The following is a 24,418-nucleotide window of genomic DNA, read 5'->3' on the forward strand; positions in this document are numbered from 1 at the left end:
GTATTATTCAATGAAAGAAATGGTACAACATAGGCACATCTCAAGACTACACCCTCGTGAGGCCGCACATACAAGAGTTCACCATTGAGTATAGGGAATCACATGTAGAGTGGAAACCAAGCAGGGCTGAAAGTCACTACTACTCCTTATATAGATGTTTCTGGCAGCAACGCCATGATATAGCTACAAATCCCTTACACTCACCCCTATTTTTACTGGATTGTTATCCTCAACAATCTAAGGGTAGAGGTTATTTGACTCATCTGGAGTCTTAACACAGCTTCTAACAAGTTGGCCAGTGTCTAACACAACCTTTACTATCAGACTGGTCAATGTTTGCCGCATTAGGACTTGGGAGTCTTAACACAACTTTTCCTATGAAGGTTGTCAACGTCTGCCTATCTAGACTATTTCGGTGCTTTGGTTTATTCTGGCTACTATGCAAATCCAGCCTTGACTCAATTACATTTGAGTGGAGGCATTACTAGGCCTATGATAAGTTCTATGGATGACTCAAGGGGCATTGGAAGAATTATTGGGATTCTCCTTGAGCCAGGTGGCAAAAGCGTCATTGCCATGTTCGCATGCCTCCACTTTTGAAATCCAAGTAGTTTCTTTCAGAGGGCGTCCTTTCCACTTGGTGAGGTACTCAAGGTACCCTTTGTGTTCCTGGTGTTGAAGGAATGGTTCTACTTCGAAGGGGGCATTGAAGTGAAGTAGTGGCACGTGTCACCCACATTGGTTGTCAAGATAGAACCTGTGCAAAAGATGGGCATGAAATGCATTGTGAACACATGTTTTTTTCTAACAGGTCAAGCTTGTATGTGACTTCATTCAATACTTGAGTGATGCTCTAAGGCCCATAGTAACGATGATTGAATTTGGGACTCATATTCTTTGGGAGGGACATGCTTGGAGCTAACGAGGACCATGTCTCCCTTGGTAAAAAGTACTACCTTTTTCGCTTCTTGTTGGCTTGTTCTGTCATGGTGATTTTGCTATGTTCTAAACTCTAATTAACTATGGCATTGCAGTCTCTCCATTTCTTCAAGAATACTTTCATATCTTGATCTTCAGCTTTGACAGCTCCTGAGGCTAAGGTAAGGAGTGTGATAACTTCTTTTCCTATAGATAACTCAAAGGGTGTATAGGATGTGGCAAAGTGGATTGAGCTCTTGTAGTGAAAGTCAAGCACATTGAGGTACAAGGCCTACCAGTCTTCTTGGTCCACCTGAGCGTAGCTCGTGAGATAGTCTTCAATGCCTTGGTTGACTCTCTCTGTTTTCCCATCTGTCTCGAGGTGGAAGGAGGATGAGAATATGAAATATGTTTCCAAAGTCTTAAAGAGTTTCTTTCACATGTCACTCATGAATCTTCCATCTCTATCCGACCCTCTGGCTAAGGGTAAGCCATGCAGCTTGGAAACATGTGTGAAGAAGAGGCGTGCTACCTCCTTGGTATTTAATGGTGGCTTAGCAAGTATGAAGTGAGCTTGCTTTGAGAAATAGTCCACTACAAAGATCCATGCTAATTACATCCCATGGTCGGCTAGGTATTAGCATTGGTTCAAGTAGACTTGCTGGCTTGGAGCCGGGTGCCTTCACAAGTTGACAAGTAGGACACATCTTGATGTAGTCTATGACTTTTTCCTTTGTGTTTGGCCAGAAGAACTGTTTTTCGAGTGCTTCAAGTGTCTTGCTTTGTGCCTTATGTCCACCTAATTTTCCATCATGCACTTCATGTAAAATGACCTTCACTTCCACCATGTTGGGAATGTGCAATCTCTTCCCTACAAATAGAATTCCCTCCTCATGCGGTGTCTTGTCAACTTTCACCTCTTCTATAATCTTCTGGGTGTCTTGGTCATATTCCAAAGCCTCCTTCACTAACTCGAGGAAGTTACTACTGACCACACTAACGGCTTTCAAATTGACTTTGCGACTTAGAGCATCTACTTTCTTGTTGGTGGATCTTGGCTTGTGTTTGATCTCCAAGTCAAATTTCGCTAGAAAGTTGAGCCATCAACCTTGTTTGGCAGACAACATTGGTTGGGATTGGAAGTATTTAGGGGATATGTTGTCTGTGAAGACTATTGTGTGTTTGTCCGAGACATAATGCTTTCATTTTCTAAGGCGATGAATTACTGCTAACATCTCCTTCTCATGTGTACTCCATCTGGTTTTTCGACATCTGTGGACTTCTTGGATCCATAAAACTGTGTGGTCATCTTGCACCAGCACTCCCCCAATACCATAATCTCATGCATTTGTGGAGATCTCGAAGGGCTTTGTAAAGTTTGGTACTTTGAGGACAAGGGTTTGACTCATACATTTCTTCATTAGTTCAAAAGTGGCCGAGTGATCTCTTCCCCATGTAAAATTTGTTCTCCTTTGGTGAGATGGGATACTGGTGCACTGATAAGGCTATAATCCTTGATGAATCTTCTACAAAACACATTGAAGCCTAGGGATACTCACACTTCCCTCACGATCTTTAACACAAGCCAATTCTATACGGCTTCTACTTTCTTGGGAACTACTTTGATGTTGTCCTTGCCTACAACGAACCCTAGGAACTCAAATTTCTTCATTGCATACTCGCATTTTTCAAGCTTGGCATATAGCTTGCGTTGTGTTAGCTTCTCAAAAACTAGGTGTTAAGTGTGGGGATTTATAAGATGAACATAAATGTGCAATATGAATATGATCTCCTTCACAACATTAGTGATTATCACAAGCCTAGCCACACCATGTGACATGAAAGACTGTGCATCAACGATTAGAAAAAGTAAAACATTGTAGCTATTACAACATATTGTATGTTCATATACAATCAAAAACTTATATATAGAGATACATTTGATATATAAAAGGTGACTCGAATTGAATTTTTGTATCCATTCGTAATGTTAGTCTATTGTTGAGCTACTTGTTTGAAGTTGTACTTAAATATTCAATAGGTGGTCTATATATGTTCAAGCTAGAGAGATTGGTGATGTGACTTGTCAACCATAGGAGATGTTGAGCTCGTTCAGGAGCGAGGAGACACAAGCTACCTCCTTAGCCGATGGCACCTACAATGGGAGGTATAAGATGACCTTCTAGATGTCTCCTAGACAATGTGTATAAGAGAGAGAGAGAGAGAGAGAGAGAGAGAGAGAGAGAGAGAGAGTGTGTGTGTGTGTGTAAAATTGCAATGAGAAGGTGAGTCTCCTAGACAATCATAAGTACAGAGGATATTGTGATGTGCCATGTAGCTCACGTCTGATAGCATCGCTACCATCACCCTATACTCTTGCACATGCACCATACTATACCACAAGCCATCCTCAAATCTTGTAAACATTGGCTAACGGCTCATAAGTGAGCGCACCAATTGTTGCTACAAGTCCATGACGATCAATATTGGCGGTGTGGTTCGGGTATTAGAGGGATGTGACGCTAACGGCTCATAAGTGAGCGCACCAATTGTTGCTACAAGTCCATGACGATCAATATTGGCGGTGTGGTTCGGGTATTAGAGGGATGTGACAATTACTCTTCCTTTTGAACATCCGTGAGAGAGAGAAAGGTTGGGACAGTAGGCGGCAACAAGGAAGAAAGGCTAAAAAAATTTCACATGGCAAAGTTCTATTGGCTGCTAGCTCTCCTCGTCCACAACCTATCTCTTCCCCTCACATCGCTACTAGTTGTCAAATAGTGCCAACTCCTTGCACTTTTCCCCACCATGCACAACTTATGGTATAGATCTTCCATCACAGCCCGTGGTCATAGATGAGAGTGATAGGACAAGCAAAGTTTCTATCTTCCCTAGAGATGGAGATATTTGTGGTCCACAAATCGAGGCATTAAAAAACCCACCAACATGCGACCACCAAATGGGCCAAACTATGCCTTCTTCCTTTAGTCTTCTCACTCAAGAGTTGGGTCAATAGCTCTAGTGGATGAGGTTGTGAGGAACGAAGTAGTAGACCATATCTCTCAATGGCTGGGAGAGGTAGGACTAACCCTACTAGCACAACAATGGCTAGGATGTTGAATGGATATCAATTGGTAGCGCAAGACTGAAGTCCCACACCTCAACATCATCTTTTACAACGCAAAGCGACTATCACCCCCCAACATGAGACAAAGTTGACAAAGTTAACCTTCTAGGCCTGTGACAAAGCTAATGTACAAGACCCACCATTTCTCTTTGTCCTCAACTTCTTCCACAAGCCTAGTTAGCAACTACTAGCCTTATCCATGAGTTCACACATTGCATCCTGGAACATGAACCACCTCCACTATAATACGGTGCATGGTCCTAGAAAATTGATTGTTAGGCAAGAGCTATAACCAACACTCACCAAACAAATTAATATCTTCTTCAAGACCACAAGCTTTCGTCGAAGCTTTAGCCAAACTATGTCAGCAAGGTAAACAAGGCACTTCAAACAAATTGATATCTTCTTCAAGACCACAAGATTTCACCCAACCATGCCAGCAAGGTGGGGAAGGTACTCCTAAGAAGATCATACACCTATTGGGAGCACTCCATCTCAATGCCCACGACAAGAATGGAGGAGTTTGCACTTCTATTGGCCCAAGTTTGCTAGCCTATGTGCAAGACCATGACACGATTACGATAGGATGAGTACTCTGGGTCTCGTTTGATGCGGGGACTCCTGTCTAAGGGTCATCAACATCTGTGCTCCCATAGAGGTTTGCACACGCACCAGCTTTTAGATGGAGCTTACAGCAAGTCTACGCATGGTGGACTCTTGGATTGTTAACAATGACTTCAACAACCTATGGACTATCCTTGAGATGGATCTTTAAATCAACACAAATCACCCCACCCAAATCCTTCTTGGTCAATCTGCTGAGAGCTACAAAAGGCCTTCATTCAAAGGCCACCTTGCAAGGTGAGATAGAACACCAACTAATGGTTTGGAACCCCTAGGTTCAAGATTATAACACAATCCAATTCGGCCAACGTGTCCTTGTGTCTAGTGGGCCCCATCTTGCCCATATTGTTAAGTTTGTGTGTGGAGAGAGGTTTATAAGCTGGCTAACCAAGTAATCTTACAACAAGTTTTTAGCTCCTAGCATGGAGTTGAGATCAAGAGGGCGATTAAAATAAGGATCCCTCAAGACTAGTTGGACCCACCCAACCCGCCCCGCATTTCAAGAGTTGGTGCTGCCTCAAGGGGTGTGGGCTACGAGGTTCTCACTAGTCGGTATCCCTTAACAAGTCATAGGTTAAGCGGATGGTGCCCCCTATGAGGTATTGTTCCCAATCTAGACCGAACGAAGGCTAGCCCTTGACAGGGATCAACATGAGGAGAAGCTTGTCAGCTTGCCTTGGAGGAGGATCCATGTCATTAGACTCCATAGAAGACCTAGAGGTTGGACCCCTACATGACCTAGAGTCAGTTTTGAGAACGACGCCTATGGATTTGGAAGAGCCAACCCCTTGATGAGGTGGAGTGGGGCCTTGAACAATGGCTTTAGGAGACCACTACAATTGACAAGAAGACCAAGGGCTTCTTGGTCTACATAGCATGGATTCGTAGGCACAACTAGATGTAAGAGGACATGGATTGGGCACCCTCACGCAGTAGGCACTGAGTGAAACATAGCATTATTAAGGTTCTTTGTCAAACCTTGTGGTGATGCTTGTGGGATAGTTGAAGGCCATGGAGGGTGCCTTATTTCCTATGGCTACTAGCACACCAAGGTTTGGCAGTTGGGAGTTGACAGCCTTAGATACAGTAGAATGGAGTTTGCACAAGCACTGTCCACTACAATGCTTGGAAACCCCAAAGCATTGCCTATGTTCTTGTGAGGCAGCACAATTGGTGTGGAGAGGAGCTTGCCACATTCTGTCATGTGTGGCACCTAGCCTTGCTTTTATGCCCTAGGGGGTCGCTGCCTACTAGTAGGTAATTAGCCAAAGCCACCACCTATTGTATGAGGCGGAGACGCATGATACCATTCTTCTTATCGAGGCAAGTGCCTATACTGTGGTTGCTTTGGAGGCATTACCCATTGAGTAGGCTCTAGAGTTGACAGCTGAGTAGTCAGGTTTTGGGTGCGGCAAATGTCTAACCATAGATGAGACTTTGGTAGAGCTCTAGACCTTAATCATCCACTCCCTTCTACGGCCACTGCAATCAGCTGCAAGATGGCTCTTGACTTGTAAGGAGCTCGGACAGCACTTCTTACGTACCTAAGGTACCCATGATCTATTCTTCACGATGCAAGTAGATAACCCCAAGTGGCACTACTCTCCTCCATGGCTTCTATCCCCCATTCCCCCTAGACCACCCTAAGAGGCTTGTATATATGATCCCAGCTTGACCTTGAATCAGCTCCAGCTAGGCTGTTGAGCACATGTACTTCAAGTCTGCTGAGTAATATAATTAGCCACTTTAATCTTGGGGAAAAAAAGGAAATAGAAAATGTGAATAAGAAACTAAGCTTTAATGTAAAAGCATGAAAAAATTGACACCATGCAAAAAACTCATTGCATCCATCTTACTGAATGGTGACCAAACCAGCAAAAAAAATAAGAAAAAATTTGCAGAAAACCTACAAGAGCCAAAAATGTCAAAAATGTTAATAGTTGTCACAGCCAATCAAATAATGCCATGTAAGCATTTAAATACTAATCACCATTAACTTTACCATTTGTGGACTTTCTTGCCTATGTCCTACATTTTTGGCAAAGACCAGTAACATGCAACTTTTTGGGGTTTGAATGCTCTCATTATTCCCTCAATTTGATACAGTACATCTTCTGGTAATTTACTAAACATAACTTTAACATGGATCACCTCCTTAGCATCCTTAGAAAACTCAATCAAATGTGCTTGAAAAAGGCAAGCATGTGACAACTGTATACTCTACATCTTCATTTGGTTGCCCAGTTCAACTCCATTCTGCAGCCTTGTAATGCCTCTATCACGAGGCTGTGAAGGGGAGGAAAAATGTATCTATGATCAATAGAGTCATTACAGTGTCCCTGAGTTTCCGTCGTCTTTCTTATAAAATTTCCTGCCTGCCTCGACAGCCTCCCTGACAAGTCAGGAATTTTTTTGATCAGTTGCAAAAAGTACATCAGATGCTCACTCTCGTTTACAAAGGCTTACAAGAGATCATGCCTACTGCACAGATACTATGAAGACGAGCATGCCTGAACTTGGATCCTGGTGCACGTAAGCACACATGCATGTGTCTAATTCCATACAGTTCATGGAGAGAAGCGAGAAGCTAAAGCATATGCTTACATAATCATCTGTTTGCAAAGACTAACCTGAAAGCATCAACAAGCTCTTTGTTGTCTGGGTCCAGCTTCACCCCTTCATAGAATGCATTAGCAGCTTCCTCAAATTTCTAAAAGCCAAACAAATAAATGAATAGGAAAAAACGGTACTGTGAAGTCTCCTATGTAAAGTAGTGCATCACTAACGAACACTTGCAATCTATTGAATAGCCTTAAATTCACTGAATCACATATTTAAGGAAGATGAGTAACTGGTTCACTTATCAAGGAAGTAAGTGAAGGTACGCCATACAATGATGTGCATGTATGTGTTGAAACGGCATGCTTACATTTTGTATTGAAAACAAAAAGGAACTTTCTGAAAAGAAAAAGGAAGAGAGAACCTGCAGCAGGCGAAGTGCAGAGCCTTCCCTGTAACATCCTTTAGACCAGTCAGGGCGGAGTTTCCTCACAAGCACAGCATCAGTTAGTGCATGCTCTGGTTGGCCCAGCCTCATCCAACAAAGGCTACGGTTTGAGAGGACTGTTGCGTTATTTGGATCCAAGTCAAGTGCCTTTGTCAAAATGCAAACACTCAATTAACATATTCAGAAGTAGAAAGATCAAAAGCTTATGTACAATTATCATCATCATAACTCTAACATAACTGTCATCACATCAACATGAGTTGGAAATTTTTGCTCCGTATTAAAGAAATCGAAGTATATGAAAACTCAACCAAGTTTCCAGAAAATACAACTTGGACAAGCTACATGGGTGAAGGGTATGTTCTGTAGGCAGGCTGCTCCGTATTAAAGAAATCGAAGTATATGAAAACTCAACAAAGTTTCCAGAAAATACAACCTGGACAAGCTACATGGGTGAAGGGTATGTTCTGTAGGCAGGCTGCTCCGTATTAAAGAAATCGAAGTATATGAAAACTCAACAAAGTTTCCAGAAAATACAACCTGGACAAGCTACATGGGTAAAGGGTATGTTCAGTAGGCAGGCTTTTAGGTCAATGTCTCCCATTAGATGAGCTTGTAAGACATGGGTACTAAACTATAATACTGATAGTGTCTCCTATTTAGAACTCTTGCTCCTAAACCTCTCCATGATATGTTGGCACCCAATTGAGCACTAGGGTAAAGGGAATTCAAGACTGCAAAAATTGTATCCCAATAAAATACAAGGCTATATTTGGGTGCTCTTTCCTTCGGATATGAACTTTCTGGTCCCCAAAAAAAGCTGACTGCCCCAAATCCATAAAATCATTGCAAACATAACTATTCTGGATCCCCACAACCTAGAATGGATCTACATTCGAAGTGAAGTTTTGTGAAACTTTTCCAAGGACCTAGGGACTCAACTTATAAATGTGTGCATGCACATGTACAGAGAGAGAGAGAGAGAGAGAGAGAGAGAGAGAGAGAGAGAGAGAGAGAGAGAGATGTTAGGTTAATGCTAAACTTGCATGCACACACACACACACACACACTCTCTCTCTCTCTCTCTCTCTCTCTCTCTCTCTCTCTCTCATAGTAAACAGTGAACAATGAGAGAAGAGTGCAGTAGAATGTCACATCCACTAATGTGAGAATAGAATGAAAGTACAATCCCTAAGGTACTAAAGTACTGCACTCAAAGTGGGTGTTCACCTAGGGGAAGAAACCCTTCTCTAGCTAGAAGTTAAAGAATGCTTGTGCATAAGGAAATGTTCACACTAGAACAATGGAGAAATACAATAAGTGTAACATACCCCCTAGGCCCCTAGAGCAAATGATGTGAATGTATACAAGGAATGACAAATCAATCCCCAAATGCTAATCAGTTTAATGCCTTGCAAAAGGCTTGAAATTTTTCTTTTAACTTTAGTAAATACATCTACCAAATTGTCCTATGTAGGGACATAAACTAAGTCAAATCTCCTGTGCATGGAACCTCTCTCTGACATCATGATAATGCACCTCAATTTGCTTGGTGCAAGCATGAAACATTGGGGTCCTCACACCACCATGGCACTCTAATTCAACTTTTGCCATGAAAAGGAATGGGTTGTCGACTATCCCCTAGAGTGTCAAACAGCCCTCTAGGAACATGCTTAGGCAGCCTGTTCATTATGAACATAAAATATGCTCCACCCAAGAAAGTAATGTCATAACCTCCATCATGAGATCGATAAGTGCAAAGCATATGGAGATCACACAATAGTGGATTGTCTCTCTCAAGATACTAACTTATCTTCGCACAATTTGAGTCATTGTCCGTTACGAGTTGCACTACATATTGTGCCATGATCTCATCTATTACCTTTTTTATATGGAAATAGATCCACTCCCCAATAAAATTGAAGCTAGCAGCTGAAGCATCCATCACATGCAACAATGTGTTACTGGCACAACATCATACCAAGATATTAATCACACATTGCTCTCTTTGCGAGTGCTAAGAGTCAAGAATTGTCATAAGTAACTACTAATTATTAACTTTGTGCAGTTGAGGCTCAAAAATCAAGGATAGAACAAGCAACATGTAAATTATTACAAGAAAACATTGAGAGCATCATCTATGGAGCTCAACAACAAATTGGAGGTAAGGTTGAGTTTTTCCCTTTAGATTCGATGCACTAGTCTAATGATTTTGTAGGATGGACAAAAGCTCCACAAAGGATTGACCACCCTAACATAGAAATTGGCATGGAGCATAAACCATTTTTCTCTCTACCACAATCATCTCCATCTCTACATCTATCGTGTTTTTCATACACTTCTGTACCCTCATTCAATCCTATGTCAGGTAAGCATGCTACTACTTCTCAATCTTCTCAATCTACTTCTTTTCTGCAAGATATTGATGATGCTCAAGATGAAGGAATTGTTCATACCACGTATTGGTTCATAAACCCTGAAGAAGATAGATTTCTCTCTTTGAACTTAGGAAACCGTAACCAAAAGTTGCAAGAGTCTATGGTGAGTGCTCCTTCAGCTTTTACATCTCATGGTCAACATGATTTTGGTGATTCATATGTTTCTTTATTTGTATTTAATGAACAAAGGGAACCTAACACATTTCCCAATACACCTCAAATGGTAAATCCCTTAACTCTCTCGCCCACTAGTTCTGCTACACCTTCTCTTAAGCCTCCATTAAGTGAACCATACATGCCTTTACACATCACACCGAGCAGTCCTTCACTCTTATGCACACCTTTTAGAACCTTAATCGGATGTCTCTATGATGGACCGGTCATCCTCCCGGTCATCCTCCCATCCCCTTGCTTTCGGGTTTTTCACAGCTTGGGAATTCCACCAAGCCACCACCAAGTGTGAATCACTTGGTATCACAGTTTGGCTCCATGGATTTACCTAGTGGGCCTTCTAGTCATTTTGATGTGTCCCAACCAACCATAGGATAGAGCTTACATGTCTTGGTGCCTTCACCTCCATTGGCACTTTACGAAAACATTCATATTTCAATGCCTTTGTGTCAATCAGAACCCATTGGATATTATCAACCTATTCCTACCTACCCACCTTCCCCTCTTACCACCTCCTTCCTATTCCACTTATCCAACACCTCATGGTTCTTCCTCATCAACCAAAACATACCTTTAATGATAAAAATCATTTTAGCAAGTTTGAACTTGACTACTTGATTAAACCTGATGAGACATATCCTTGACTCCTAGAACCTATGGGATCTTGTGCAGAGGTTGGAACCCCCACCTAATCCTGCACTTGTTCCATATAAAGAGGTCTGCTCATGAAAGGCTAGAAATGCCTCCACTATTGTCAAGCAAATGCAAGCTCTATTACTTAAATTCATTCATAGCATCAACATTTTCATTTAGCATTTGAGCATTGCCCACACTTGATTGATCGCTATGCAGCTCGCAATAGGACCCGTCGCATCAATTTGAATCATGAGCTCCAAAACTTTAAAATCACTATCTAGGATCACTTGAAAGAAAAGTTAGCTAAGTATCAACGATTTCTCACCAAGGTCTCTACCAGGGAGCTCCTAAGTCCTCAAACATTCTATTTTGTGCAACAAGTGATCTCGCAGCCCACCATGCATACATTCTACGGATTTGAGTGTCAACTACTACTGCATTGACTATTCTATCAATTTCACAGTTTGACCTTTGCACAGGGGACTCTCGTTGCTTCTTCTCAACAAGGGCAGCAAGGAAAGGATAAATAAAATCCAAATTCCAATCAAAAGCAAAAGAAAACTCAAAATTCAAAACAAAATCAAACTACTGAGACCCAAGGAAACTCCCAATCATCTCTAAAACGCAAGTGGCAGAATGTACCAAGAAAATTTGGTTTTGTCAACATTGTCAAAATGTTGGCCATTTTGACGACAAGTATCGATGAAAGGCAAGAGGCACATACCAAAAGCTAGAACTCAAACCCCCACCCGTCAGTCAGGCAACCCCCAACACCAGTAGTAGGTTAGTGGCAAACCTTCATAGTGGTAGTAGCAAGGCTAGACCCACACTACCACCGGTTCGCTATCACAATCGACAACGTTCTCGATGCTAGAGGGCTTCTTTGACTAGTCTACAAAGGCCCAAATTGTCTCAATAGAGACATTTAAGGATGTGCGTCTTGTCCACATCTGTGAGTTGTCTCTTGACAAAGTGACTGCAAAGGCCCACTCATCACAACCCAATACTTTAGCTACTCCTCGGATGGTTGATAGTGGAGCTACCCATTGTATGACCCCCATCGTAGATATTTTCATTTCCCGAACCCCTACAGCCCGACGCGTTCGAGTTAAAAACAATTTCTCTCTTTTTACGATTTAGGCACACAATCACGTCAGTTTTGCGAGTGACCAAGGCTGGATAGCGCTACGTTGGATGATGTCTACTATGTCCCCCAACTAGAGATCAACTAGTTATCCAATCAATAGCTTTGCTGATTGGGTTGAACAGTCTTATTCACAACGACCAAACTTACCGTCCAAGAGTTTCACTGCTTCCAAGCTTTAGCCGCCACACAGGACACTAGGAGCACCGAGCGTCTTTGGCATTTTCACTTAGGACATCTCAGATACGACTCTCTTTATGAGTTGTCGCGTCAACGGATGGTTGATGGCCTTCCCCGCCTGAAGGTATCACCAGATGTCTGTAAAACTTCTCAACTTAGGAAACAACACCATATCCCATTCGCTCCGTACCCTACACAGAGAGCTGAGATACCTCTTTGATTGATTCATGTTGATCTCTGTGGGCCAACATCCACCGCCGCCTTGAACAATGCACTATACTTCTTTTTTATTGTGGATGATCATTCTCATTACATGTGGGTATACTTTCTCAAGCATAAGTCCAATGCCTTCACATTCTTTTTTGCTTGGGTGATGCTGCTGCATAACCAAATTGGTCCTCATGTATGATCATGAGGAGTAACAATGGAGGGGCGTTCACCTCCCACGAGTTTTTCGAGTTTCTACAAGAGCATGCTATCTCACACCAACTCACCTCTATCAACTCCCCTTCACAAAATGCAGTCGTAGAGTGTAGGAACTTGACCATCATGAACATGGCATGCTCTATGATATTTGCAGTAGAGCTCCCTAAGCACCTTTGGGTTGAGGCTGTTAATACTTTGGTATACATTGTCACCAACTCTAGCTATTTCTCAAAGGACTCAGTATGAGCCATTCTTTGGCTCCCGGCTTGCGGTTTCCCACTTTAGAGTCTTCGGGAGTTATGCTTAGATACACAACTCTAATGAGAAATTAGGCAAGCTCACTCCTCCAGTTGATCTCTTAATTGTGAAACCCACTTTGAGTATAATACTATTGTACCTTAGGAATTGTATTTTCATTCTACTAGTCTCACATTATAGATGTGAATTTCCAGTACTCTCTCTTATCTTGTTGTTCATTGTTCACGAGTGTGTACACATGCCTACAACTTGAGCATTGCCCCAACAATGGTATCAAAGCATTCATTCAGCTCATTGTTCCTGCCACCACCATCACTATTGAGCTTCAAGCTCAGCCTTCTCTCCACCTCACTCTCCGCTCAACTACCACAAGTTGCCTCAATTGGCTATCGTCTCAAGTGAGTCAACACTAGCTTGTTATCAAAATAGTAACAGATAGCTACGCACTCATATCATATCAGAGACAATGGGTTTGCGCAAAGAAACGGAGAGTGTGCAGCAAACACTGAGAGATGAAATGAAAGCCTATTGTGTGTTCAACCCCTCCAACAAACAAGATGATCGTTAGGAGAGATTCCATGTCCTTTCTTCACGTTGTTTCTTCCGAGATAGTGCCTTCTAAGCCAGGTCTACTACCCACTCTTGAGCCACCCACAACTTCTTCACTTCCTAGGCCCTCTCTACAAGACTTCTTATCTTGTTGGTACCAATAGACCATGTGCGTTTTAGGCAGCCGTCATCACGAGAGGCCATGAAAAAGAAGCTACAGAGTATTGACCAAATGAGACTTGGACCTTGGTGAATAGCCTATGCCACAAGAAAGTCGTTGAGACAATGGATCTTTAGGATTAAGCTAAAAGCTAATGGGACTTTAGACCAATACAAGGCTTGCCTTGTGGTGTAAGGATTTCGACAAAAGCAAGGTATTCACTATGAAAAGACCTTTGCTCCTACTATGCGGTTGACATCATTTTGCCTATTGGTTTCGCTCACCGCCCACTACAGTTGGTCAATCTATCAGATGGACATCAAAAGTACTTTTTTGAACGATTATTTGGATAAGGAAGTCTATGTAGAGCAACCTCCTATATTTTCTTCTACTAACCGGAGAGATAAGGTCTTTTGCTTGCAAAAAGCTCTTTATGGGCTAAAGCAAGGACCACAGTCTTGGTTCCAAAGGATGAATGAGGTCTTTAGAACTCATGGATACAATTCTATCGCTTATGACTCAAACTTATATCTCCATACTATTTTAGAAGGGGTCAGCTATATCATGCTATATGTAGATAATTTACTTATCACTAGCTTAGACTCTGTCGCCATAGCAGAGATAAAGGCCCAACCTTATTCTACTTTTGAGATGATAGACCTTGATTTGTTGTCTTGTTTTTTGGGAATAGAGGTGGTTCAATTAGGTCGTGATATTTTTATGTCACAACCGAAACTGCTCTTTTGTTAGTGGACTAGCATTGTGCGGATCAGACACGGTCTGTGGCCATGACCTTGGATCCCACGATCCAGAGCAAACCTATAGCTCTATAATACGAGAGCTTCTTTGGTTGATTCGCACTAAGCGAAATTTAGTTAACTATTTAAATTTTCTTAGTCCCTATTTCGCTATACCTAGGATGTCACATTGGATTGCATATCTTCGTATTTTGAGATATCTGCAATGTACCTACTCTTATGGCCTCACTTATGGATCTTGATTATGTTTGCAAAGCTACACTAACTTGGACTGGGCAGGAGATCTTGATGCCCTGGCCGCTATCTCTTCACCTTTTCACAGCATCCATCTCTTGGGCTAACCATAAGTAGGAGACGGTGTTAACTTCCATAGCTGAGACTAAGTGTTAGGCTTTTTTTAATGGTACCACAGAGGCTATCTACTTGAGGAGCTTACTAGCGACACTATACTTCAATTCAACTCTCCCGTCATTTTCTACTGCAACAACCAGAGTGTCATTGTCCTTGCAGACAATCCACTCAATAGACCATGGACGCAACATATGGGAATCCACTTCCACTTTACTAAAGCGCAAGTTGAGCTAGACACCATATGACTCGAGTGCATGCCTTCCTGCAACAACTTTGCACACATATTAACAAAGGTGGTCAATTGACCAGTGTTGCAATATATTCTACCTAGGATTAGCTTGGGTATACACTTTACCTCTATAGATTGAGAGGGAAAGGGTGCTTCCCTCTAGCTTTCCCTTTCAATTTGAGAGGGGCAGCTTTTTTCTCTTGGTGATGATAGGATGTTGTTTATAGTCTCTTTTTTAGACATTATTGCATATTGTATCTTGTATCTTCCTCCCCATCAATAACATGACATGTCACATGATTGTTAAAGGGTGCTCGAACAAGTGAACAATTTCTTTGCGAGGACACAATCTAAGTAGCATCGTGCATAGCATTTTCCATGAGCATGATCACACTTACATTGCCTCGCGTATAACTCCAATGCATTCGCATTATGTTCTGTAAACATACAGCTTTGCAAATTTATCCCTTTTCTGTCTTTTTGAGTGGTCAACTCTGGATACGCCATATTTACGACATTGCACCTTGCACTCTCAAAGGTAATTTCCCTTGCTTGGTAAGCCTTGCTAGCTTGCTTTCCACACTTGTTTTGTCTCTCCACATATCCGTCATATTTGCTACATACTCCCCTACCCTATTCCTTCGTCATCGACAACTTGTAGCGGTAGGGATAGCCTATTTATTTTGTGAAAGCCTTCCAGTTTGGCTTCAAGTCTCCCGTCTGTTATTTAATTAACCACCACCTTGCCTTTTTTAAAACAATCATTCTCAAACCAAGGAAAGAAAAAAGTTCATTGTGGTTTCATCCATCTTTGCAGGACTTGGTAGCCCATTGCGTAGGCGACGTGCACTCTTTGCCTGATACCCTAGCCTCTTTGGGGTGACCACTTGGATCCCCTTGATAAGATAACCATCACCTGTGTAGTCTTCGTAGGCCACTGAGCAACCACCGTACACCCTTTGTTCCATGCCCAACCTATCTTGAGATGGGACGCCTTGAGATAAAGACGCATGAAAACAAAAGCACTCAAAACATTGGCTTGACCTTTCTTTCTGACTCAATTTCTGGACTTGAGAAGGGGTATTGAGCTAACATAAGCATTACATGCTGAATTAGCCACTTAAACAGACCCAAAAATGCTTAATTAATCAAAACCCACAAAATGGTGCACGAATAGAGAGTTTTAAAATGGTGCACCATACGAGGTACGAAACTTTCTATAAATAGGCATACTACCCTCTATTCAGTCCAATCTTGTTTTTGCAAGTTTCACGCCCTCTAGCTTCCCTGCCCACACCCCTTTTGTGGAGGACATCTAATCCAAAGCTGCTCGTTGTTGTCTACATCAGAGCTACCCTGTCGATCCAGTCACACAGTTTCTGTGTTTGCTACCTAGTGACCCCTCCTCAACCACTTTTTGCTGTTGGCAACCATCCAGAGATGGTCTCCCTGATGTCCTTGCTATCGCTTAATTGGGACAACCACATCAACATTTGCATTTTCAATTTTTTTAATCATAAGTTTTCTCTCTCTTCAAGTCTCTGTGTTTTCAATTTTCTCTCTTCTCCTTTCAATGCATGTCTGCATTAAATCATGCTTCCATAGCTATGTTTGTAGGTGTTTGACTCTCGAAGACGTTTTCAGATCGGTCGCAAGCTATGTACCCCGAAACGGCGTTTCGGAGATCCGAAACGGACCGGCAGTTTCAGACCGGGACGGAAACGAGCACACCGTTTTGGGATCCTACGGCCCGGCCCCATTTCGTGTGGTTATCCAGCGCCGAATTTCACTCGTGATTCTCCTTCCCCACTTCATGTCGCTCGCGCAGCTCTTGAGTCTCGCCAGTCGCCTCAGACCTCCTCCTCCTCGGACTTGCAGTAACCAACTCCCGCCTCCTCTTTCTCTTCCTCTTCCTCTAAGCTCTTTTCCTTCTCCTTCTCCTTCTCCTTCAGACTTCTCCTTGTTCTTCTTCTTATTCTTCTTATTCTTTAATCCATTACCTAGGTCCTGACTCCTAAAGACTAATCATATTATGACGTCGGACCCATATTGGAGGCATGTCACTCCAATCAAGGGATACGAGGGCTCTGACAGATCAAAGAAGTGGCAGTGCAACTATTGAGGATTGGAGAAATCGAGGAGTGTAACGTGCGTGAAAGACCACTTGGCTTGAGTTCCCAATAAAGACATCGGTCCTTGCGCAGATGTACCAGCAGAAGTAATAGTAAGCCTCCATCTTTGGCGCCGAAAGCATATGAGTACTGAGCTACAAGAGAATGAATCAACACCACATGGAACCAATGAAGCACAAGAGGGGCAAAGAGAGGCTAGTGGGCCTAGTGGCGCTAGCCAAATTGGAGGTGCCAGTGGCCCATAAAAAAAAAGTCCATCCATATCCGTATCGGGTCCAAGTGTAAAAAGGACATCGTCGCCATCTTCTAGTTGTGGTGGGCAAAAGGGCTCCTTGCATGGTGCAGGTATCCATGTAGGACTTCAGAGGGAGGCAGTAGTAGAGGCAACTAGAAAACTCACACGCTTATTTATTCGATGTTTTTCTGCTTTCAATGTGGCCACTACGCATCAATGGAAGAAAACAATCAAGGCAGTAAGCCGCATAGGATGTGAGTGGGAAGGTCCATCCGCAGATGCATTAGGCACATAGGAGCTTCCAAAGGAGAATCCATCCATAGAGGCTCAATAGGAGCCCTCGAAGGAGACATGGGTGAAATATGGAGGCACAATATTATGCGATAGATGGTCAGATATGCACCGAAGGAATGTTTACAATGTTTTGGTGTCTTCATGTAAAGGCACCATGTTCATTACACCACCGATACCTCTGCCTCAGGCCTTACCATCACAGGAGCTTTCATTTGGGAGCACATGCGACACATCATCATGGACATAGGAGTCCAAAATGTGGTGCAAGTGGTAACTGATAATGGAAGCAATTGTGTGTCTATGGGATATATGCTTGAGGAGGAGTTTCCTAGCATAGTATGGACTCCATGTGCATCCCCTTTCCTTGACCTACTTATTGAAGATGTTGAGCAAATATCTTGGGTGGATAACATTTTCAAGACGGCAACAAGCATGGTAAGATTTGTGAAAAAGAGGCCATCCGTCACAAGCATGTTTCAAGCCAATAGCACACTTGAGCTATTGAAGCTCTCCACCACTCGATTTGCTTATATGTTTATTGTATTGGAGAGGTTGATACAAGTCCATCCAAATTTGATACAAACCATTGCATGCCAAGAATGGCTCACATGGAGTGAGAGAGAGTCTTCAAAGGCTCTTACTTTTAGACGCAATGAGCTATTGAAGCCCTCCACCACTGGATTTGCTTATATGTTTATTGTATTGGAGAGGTTGATACAGGTCCGTCCAAATTTAATACAGACCATTGCATGCAAAGAATGACTCACATAGAGTAAGAGAGAGTCTTCAAAGGCTCTTACTTTTAGACGCAATATTTTAAATGAGAGTTGGTGGATTGAGGTAGAGGCATTGGTGAAAATTCTCACTCCTATTTACACTATATTGCGCATCATTGATATGGAGGGGAGTACTTTGGGGCTTCTATATGAGTAAATTGATAAAATTGACGAGGCCTTGCTTCACAATAGCTTTTTGCCCCAAGACAAGTAAGTTTCTGTTTAACTTTTACACATGTAATTATTTGGTATTAACGACTCCTTGATGATTGATCATTATTCTAACATCTAAGTTTTTAACATATTTTATCCATAGGGTTGATGAGATTTGTGCAGTGTAGAATGCACGATGGGATTGGTTCCATAAACCAATCCATGTTGTCGCACATATCGTGCATCCCCTTTGGCATAGCGAGGAGCAGTATACTAGCGAGGAGTTAGAGGAGGGTTTCATGGAGTACATGAGACGCCTCACAGGGGATGATATAGATATGATGAGAAGAGTAGAGGATAATTTGCTAGCATTCTGCAATCATTCTCTTCATTTTGGCCGACCCACAACTAGGCTTCAAGAGACATAGCTTTAGCCTATCTCTTGGTGGGAGAAATACAGCAATTATGCTCCTACTTTGATATGTGACTGGTGAATATTTTGAATCTTAATTATCTAATGCATTATGCAACCTAGGTAACAAGTTCTGTAATCTATAGCCCACTCAAATGTTGATTTTGCAGCATGCATATTAGCCTTAACCTCAATCTCTTAAATTTGAATAGAAACGCATTGTCATTCGGGTCCTCTCGCAAGATTGTAGTTTAAGGCCTGCTAAGAGAAATTGGAGCACATGGGTCCTCTTCCACACCAAAAAGAGAAATAAGCTCACAACTACCCATTTGGAGCATTTAGTGTTTTGCCATTGCAATCTGCATCTTCTTGAGAGGACCGCTCTATCCCCTAAGCCTTCACAGATAAATTGGTAATGATTAGTATTATGTATAGTTAACTTTTTAACCTTGAGTTCTTGACACTTAGCATTGTTAATTTGCTTGAAATTTGAATTGTAAATTGTGATATATATGAAGTTTAAACATTGAACATATTGAATCTCCTCTCATATGATATATCTTTGTCTCGTTTACCTTTACAAGTGAATGTTGACAAGATTGATATAGAGAAGGTACGTGACATTCAACAGATACCACAAGAGGAGCGGGATATCTACTCCATGCTCTATGAGGAGCTATCAGCACCGGTGCATGAGACTCGTGCACAGAGGAGGGTTAGAGTGAGGGCCGTACATAGTCGTGCATCACAGGCAGAGTCAGAGCTAGAGTCTGAGGATGAGGCTAAGGCTGCTGCATCAACTTCTCGATCAAGGACCTCGGAGTCGGACGAGGAGATGGTGCACAGATCCTCAGAGTCCAGATAACTCGTGATATACAAGGGTCAGTTTAGCAGTGCAGAGTCCAGACTAGAGTTATCGGTTGTTGATTGATGTTGATACTTATAGCCTCACTAGACTTTGGAGTTTTGACAAATGATAGATTATTCACATGACATAGTTACTATCATTGTATCTTGATTCCACTTATTATGCATCTTGATTCTTGTTCCATTGTTCTTAATGTCAAAATTTACTGCTCTTTAAAGTTTAGATCATTCTAATTCATTTTGTTATCTTATATTTTGAAAATTGAGCCTTAATTGTATTAAGCTGTCTTAAGTTTCAACCATTGAGTCCTCAGTCTTGACTCCTCAATCTTCACTCGTGAGTCGTGAAATGTGTAATGAATCATGATTTTAATCATATGACATGAAGACTCAAAGTTTTCTATGAAATTTAAATACATGTTGTTGTAGGCATTGATATATTTACATACCCACATATTACTGTATTTTCTTTAGTGTACAATCCGAAACACTGTTTCCCCGTTTCCAAAATTTGGGATTTTTTCCATTTCCATTTCCCCCGTTTCTGAAACTCCCCCGTACTATGGTCACAAGTACGACACACTCTCCCACTTGGAACCTTTGCCTCAGTCCTAAGACACACAAGTTTAGGGTATAATTTTCATTGTTGCAATGTTTGTTTGCTGCACGAGCATTGTATATTCAGCATTCAATCATTCATTTGAATTCAACTATGTTCACGGTCTCTGAGTTACCCTAACTCTAACCGTGTTCTTTTAAATTTATGCTTTGTCATACACTTTGATTTATGTTTCTACACTATGTATTTCTTTACGCTAGGAATCTCTTCATGTACTTCCACCCTATATATATCTTCTCCCCTTAAATAGTGGCTGATCTTGTGTGGCTCTCCTTGTGTAGTACACACTTACTTCCCAGGGCCCATATTGACGCCCCATGCAAGAGTGCTAGTGTGACCAAAGTGTCGAAGAGCCAAAGCATTGTCCGAGGCTCCTAAAACTATATGTGTGCACACTAGCTCTCCATTGATCCCAAAGCCGCACAAGTCTCCTATCAATCTATTCTATGTTCCTCTCCTCAAAGTGAATCTCCACCATACAAATGTAGTCCCGAAGTAGACATATCTTAGGACCACCTTAATCATCTTCGATATTGGATGCCTTGTTGACCCCAAAATTATACCCCTTTCGATATTTCTTTAACTTTGATTGCTAATGGAATGAGTACAAATTGAGATTCCACAATATTCTTTGTTGTTCCAAAAGCCCCTTGTTGTAATAAGAATCAGCAAGTAATTTCGGCCATTTGCTCCTTGACTTATCGCCCAAGGCTTGCATAATTAAAACCACAAACTATCCAAATGCTGCCCCAATTTACGATGCATGGCCTGGCATCTGAATTCCCTAAAAATTACATGAGTTTCAAGTATTGACTTCAATGTAGGATGCTTTCTTCTATTGGCATGGGTCCCTACGTGACTGTCAAACCCTAATTTCTACAAAAATTTAGTGTTTACTGTAGAAATCCTTCCGCTATCCACCAAATCTGACTAAGATCTAGTGAGAATGGCTGAGAAATGCTAAGGTATTTTGAGAAATTATTGGAGGTGAGAGAAAGACAAGATGAGAGAGAAATTTGTTTTTCTTCGCAAGAAAATCCTAAAATCTACCTACTGCCTACTCTTACCTACTCCCTAATATCTGCCTACTGCCTACTCTAGCTTGCATTTAATACAATCACCTACAGCCACGCATATCCAAAATGCTATCATTTGATCAGCAATGCTATGGTCAACCCTTGGAAGATGTCTCACTGCTATCCCTTGCTTGCTAAGACCCCAAGCTAGCTATCTTTTGCAACAAATTGTTGTTCTCTAATCAAAAAATGGACCAACAACTCTCTCTCTCTCTCTCTCTCTCTCTCTCTCTCTCTTCCCCAAGCTGTAAACTAACTAAATGGCTGAGACCCAAACCCTAAAGACGTTTTCTCAATTTGTATTGGTATTTTTGCCTAGTAGCAACCTTCTAAGCTCATTCTTCTGCATTATCCAACCATTTAATTAATTTTCAAAATTAATCATCCTCGATTGTATTGCATTGTGCCAAAAGAAAAGCACACTACACTAGAATTTCTGTAAGACATCACAGTCACAACATTGGCCGTTGTTGTCTAACCATGCTTCATCCCCCAAAACTTACTGAAAATCTCCAACCCACATAAACATCAAATAATACTAAGAAATAGTTTAGAACTGTTGCTAGAAACCTATTAGATGCGCATCCATAAATCATGTTTCTTAATTGTTTTAACTTCAGAACCATAGTAAAGCATATTCTTAGCATAAACCATGGCTGAAACTGTCAATGTCATTTACTAACATGCTGCTTTCTGTGGAACTAGCTGTAAACCACTAAAAACTAAGCAGAATCTAATCATAAACTGATCACTTGCTGATCTGCAAACTTATCACAAATTGCTGCAAATGTGAGCTCAAGTGATCACAAACTAATTGCAAAACATGATCAACAATTGATGCAAAAACTAATGTAAAAGTGATCCCAAAGTGCCCATAAACGGTTCTCACACTGATCAAAAAATTAATTAAAATGGATCAAAAAATGATCTCAAAACATAGGCAAAAGCCTATGCCCAATTGATCCCAAACTAATGCAAAAGTATAGTCTCATAGCCACAGTAAAAAACGATACTCATGTGCATACATCTCATAGTGACTAGTACACTTAGTGACCTCATGGCAGACATATTGTCAGCACAGTACCTTGGATGCATCCTAAATACATCCGCGATCCACTACATACGAGAGCTATCCACAACTAGAGAAGTGGAAGTGCTACCTCCCCCTTGAGCATCACGTAATACTTTGGATCCCTTATATACTGAACTTGATTCAGCTTGAATTAAAGCCGAGTCTAACTCAAAGGCATCTAGATAAAGCTGCAACAATTGAGAATGGTCTGCTAAGTCATCTTCTTCCATCCATTTGGTATCCATTGGTGAATAATTTCGATACTTCACCAAATATCTCCTGAAAGGAGTGATGATGCTCTTGCAATGAGAGAGGCTATAGGGATCCCATTGGCAAGAGGTGTCAACAAGACTACCCAGCCGGCTATTGGGGCTGATGGGGCTACTCAGGTCTGGCTGCCCCCTAACCTAGCATTGTCATACTCTAATGGAGCCATCTTGCATCTCGGCAATTGACTATTGACTGGCCTTGGAAGTATATGCACTTGGAGGCATGGTGTCTAAAAGCATGGAATCTAAGGTACTACCCAAGCTGTCCTATGACTACAAATAGCTGACTGAAATGACATCTTCTTACCTCAATCTCCACAACTTTAGGGATTTTCTTTACGTCTTTCATTCCCAACCGCACTTTTGGCACCCATACACACGCTCATAGTTATTTCATATGGTAATCATACATCACACATAGATGGGTATGAAAGTATCATTGAAGTACGATTCACACCCTAGAGCCAAATCATATGTTGCCCTAATTTTGATTTTTAATGTTAAAAAGTTGCAAAAATGTATCTGAATCTAGTATTTTATACTAAACTGAGCAAGTAAGCTAACAAGCTGAATGAAAACGAGAATTACAAGTGTGCTAACACCACTTGCACTTGCATGTAAATTGCCCCCTTCCACATTGCTTCATAGTTGTTACAAATTCCCATTCCACCTTTTTCTTTCTTCCCATTTGTGTCGGCCTGAAGCAGAGAAATGGTGATGAATCTTTGTCAAATGAAGACACTACAACTAATTCAGACTGCTCTAATGTCAATTTTAGCTGTAAAATCAGAAATTTCACAGATTTTCAAGCCAATACTAAAGGGGGGAAATGCATTTCTCAAGAATTTGAGAGTTTAGTGGCTGTTAATGTCAGAAATTTCTGAAAGGTCAAGAAATTTCGGAGTTCTGACCAGAGATTTCGGGCATCGTTGAGCTAATACTAAAGGAAAAAGAGTGTTTCTCAACAATCTGAGAGTTAAACAGCTCTTTATGTCTGGAATTTCTAAACATTCTCTGAAATTTCAGAATTCAGTTCAACAAATTTGCAACAGTAACCAGCCACTCAGACTTGAGAGTTGAACTATGAGAAACAAAAATCACGCGGGGGCTGCGGATGGTATGCAGTGTGAAATTTTAGACAGATAAAACAGCTCATGTAAAAGATGAGAGTGTGGGGAAAAATGGCAACAAAAAGCTTATTCTTCAACTTTGTTGCAGTTGAAGCCTGAATCAACCTGTTGCACAGTCCACAAGCAGCTTTTCCACATTTTGGGGTAGGAAGAATGCAAGGGACAGCAAGCAAAACCCTCCTAGATGAAATTGTCTTTTTGATAGGCGACAGCTTCTTGGAAAATTTGTGATGTTTATTGCTTTTTCTTGCCCTTTTTTTTCCCCCAAAAGTATGCCAAGTATGAAACAAGTTTTTATACTCTTGTTATCATATGTTTTTCAAACGTCTGATTAGCTAATCAGATGCATCTGATAAAACACAGCCCATAATTATGGCACCCGTACCCCCATCACTACATCAGCAAAT

General features: G+C 41.5%; 1 protein-coding gene across 5 annotated transcripts in view; it reads right to left on the reverse strand.

Annotated features, from left to right (window-relative positions):
- Positions 1-6,616: 6,616 nt before the first annotated feature.
- The window catches only part of TPR10 (ankyrin repeat family protein), a 157,303-nt gene continuing 139,501 nt past the window's right edge, over positions 6,617-24,418 (reverse strand). Inside the window, exons 11-13 of one of the 5 annotated variants that reach the window (XM_087684661.1) lie at positions 7,653-7,823; positions 7,300-7,379; positions 6,617-7,061 (exon numbers count right to left, since the gene is read on the reverse strand). In XM_087684661.1, the coding sequence (XP_087540787.1) occupies positions 6,998-7,061; positions 7,300-7,379; positions 7,653-7,823 (315 nt within the window). In that variant the 3' untranslated portion in view covers positions 6,617-6,997. The remainder of the gene's footprint in view (positions 7,062-7,299; positions 7,380-7,652; positions 7,824-24,418) is intronic. The other 4 variants (XM_087684659.1, XM_087684660.1, XM_087684663.1 and 1 more) reach the window with 4 other exon arrangements.

The sequence above is a fragment of the Lygodium microphyllum genome, chromosome 9, assembly GCF_053477565.2.
Source record: "Lygodium microphyllum isolate KBCC chromosome 9, Lygodium_microphyllum_v1.1.10, whole genome shotgun sequence".
NCBI classification, from domain to species: Eukaryota; Viridiplantae; Streptophyta; class Polypodiopsida; order Schizaeales; family Lygodiaceae; genus Lygodium; species Lygodium microphyllum.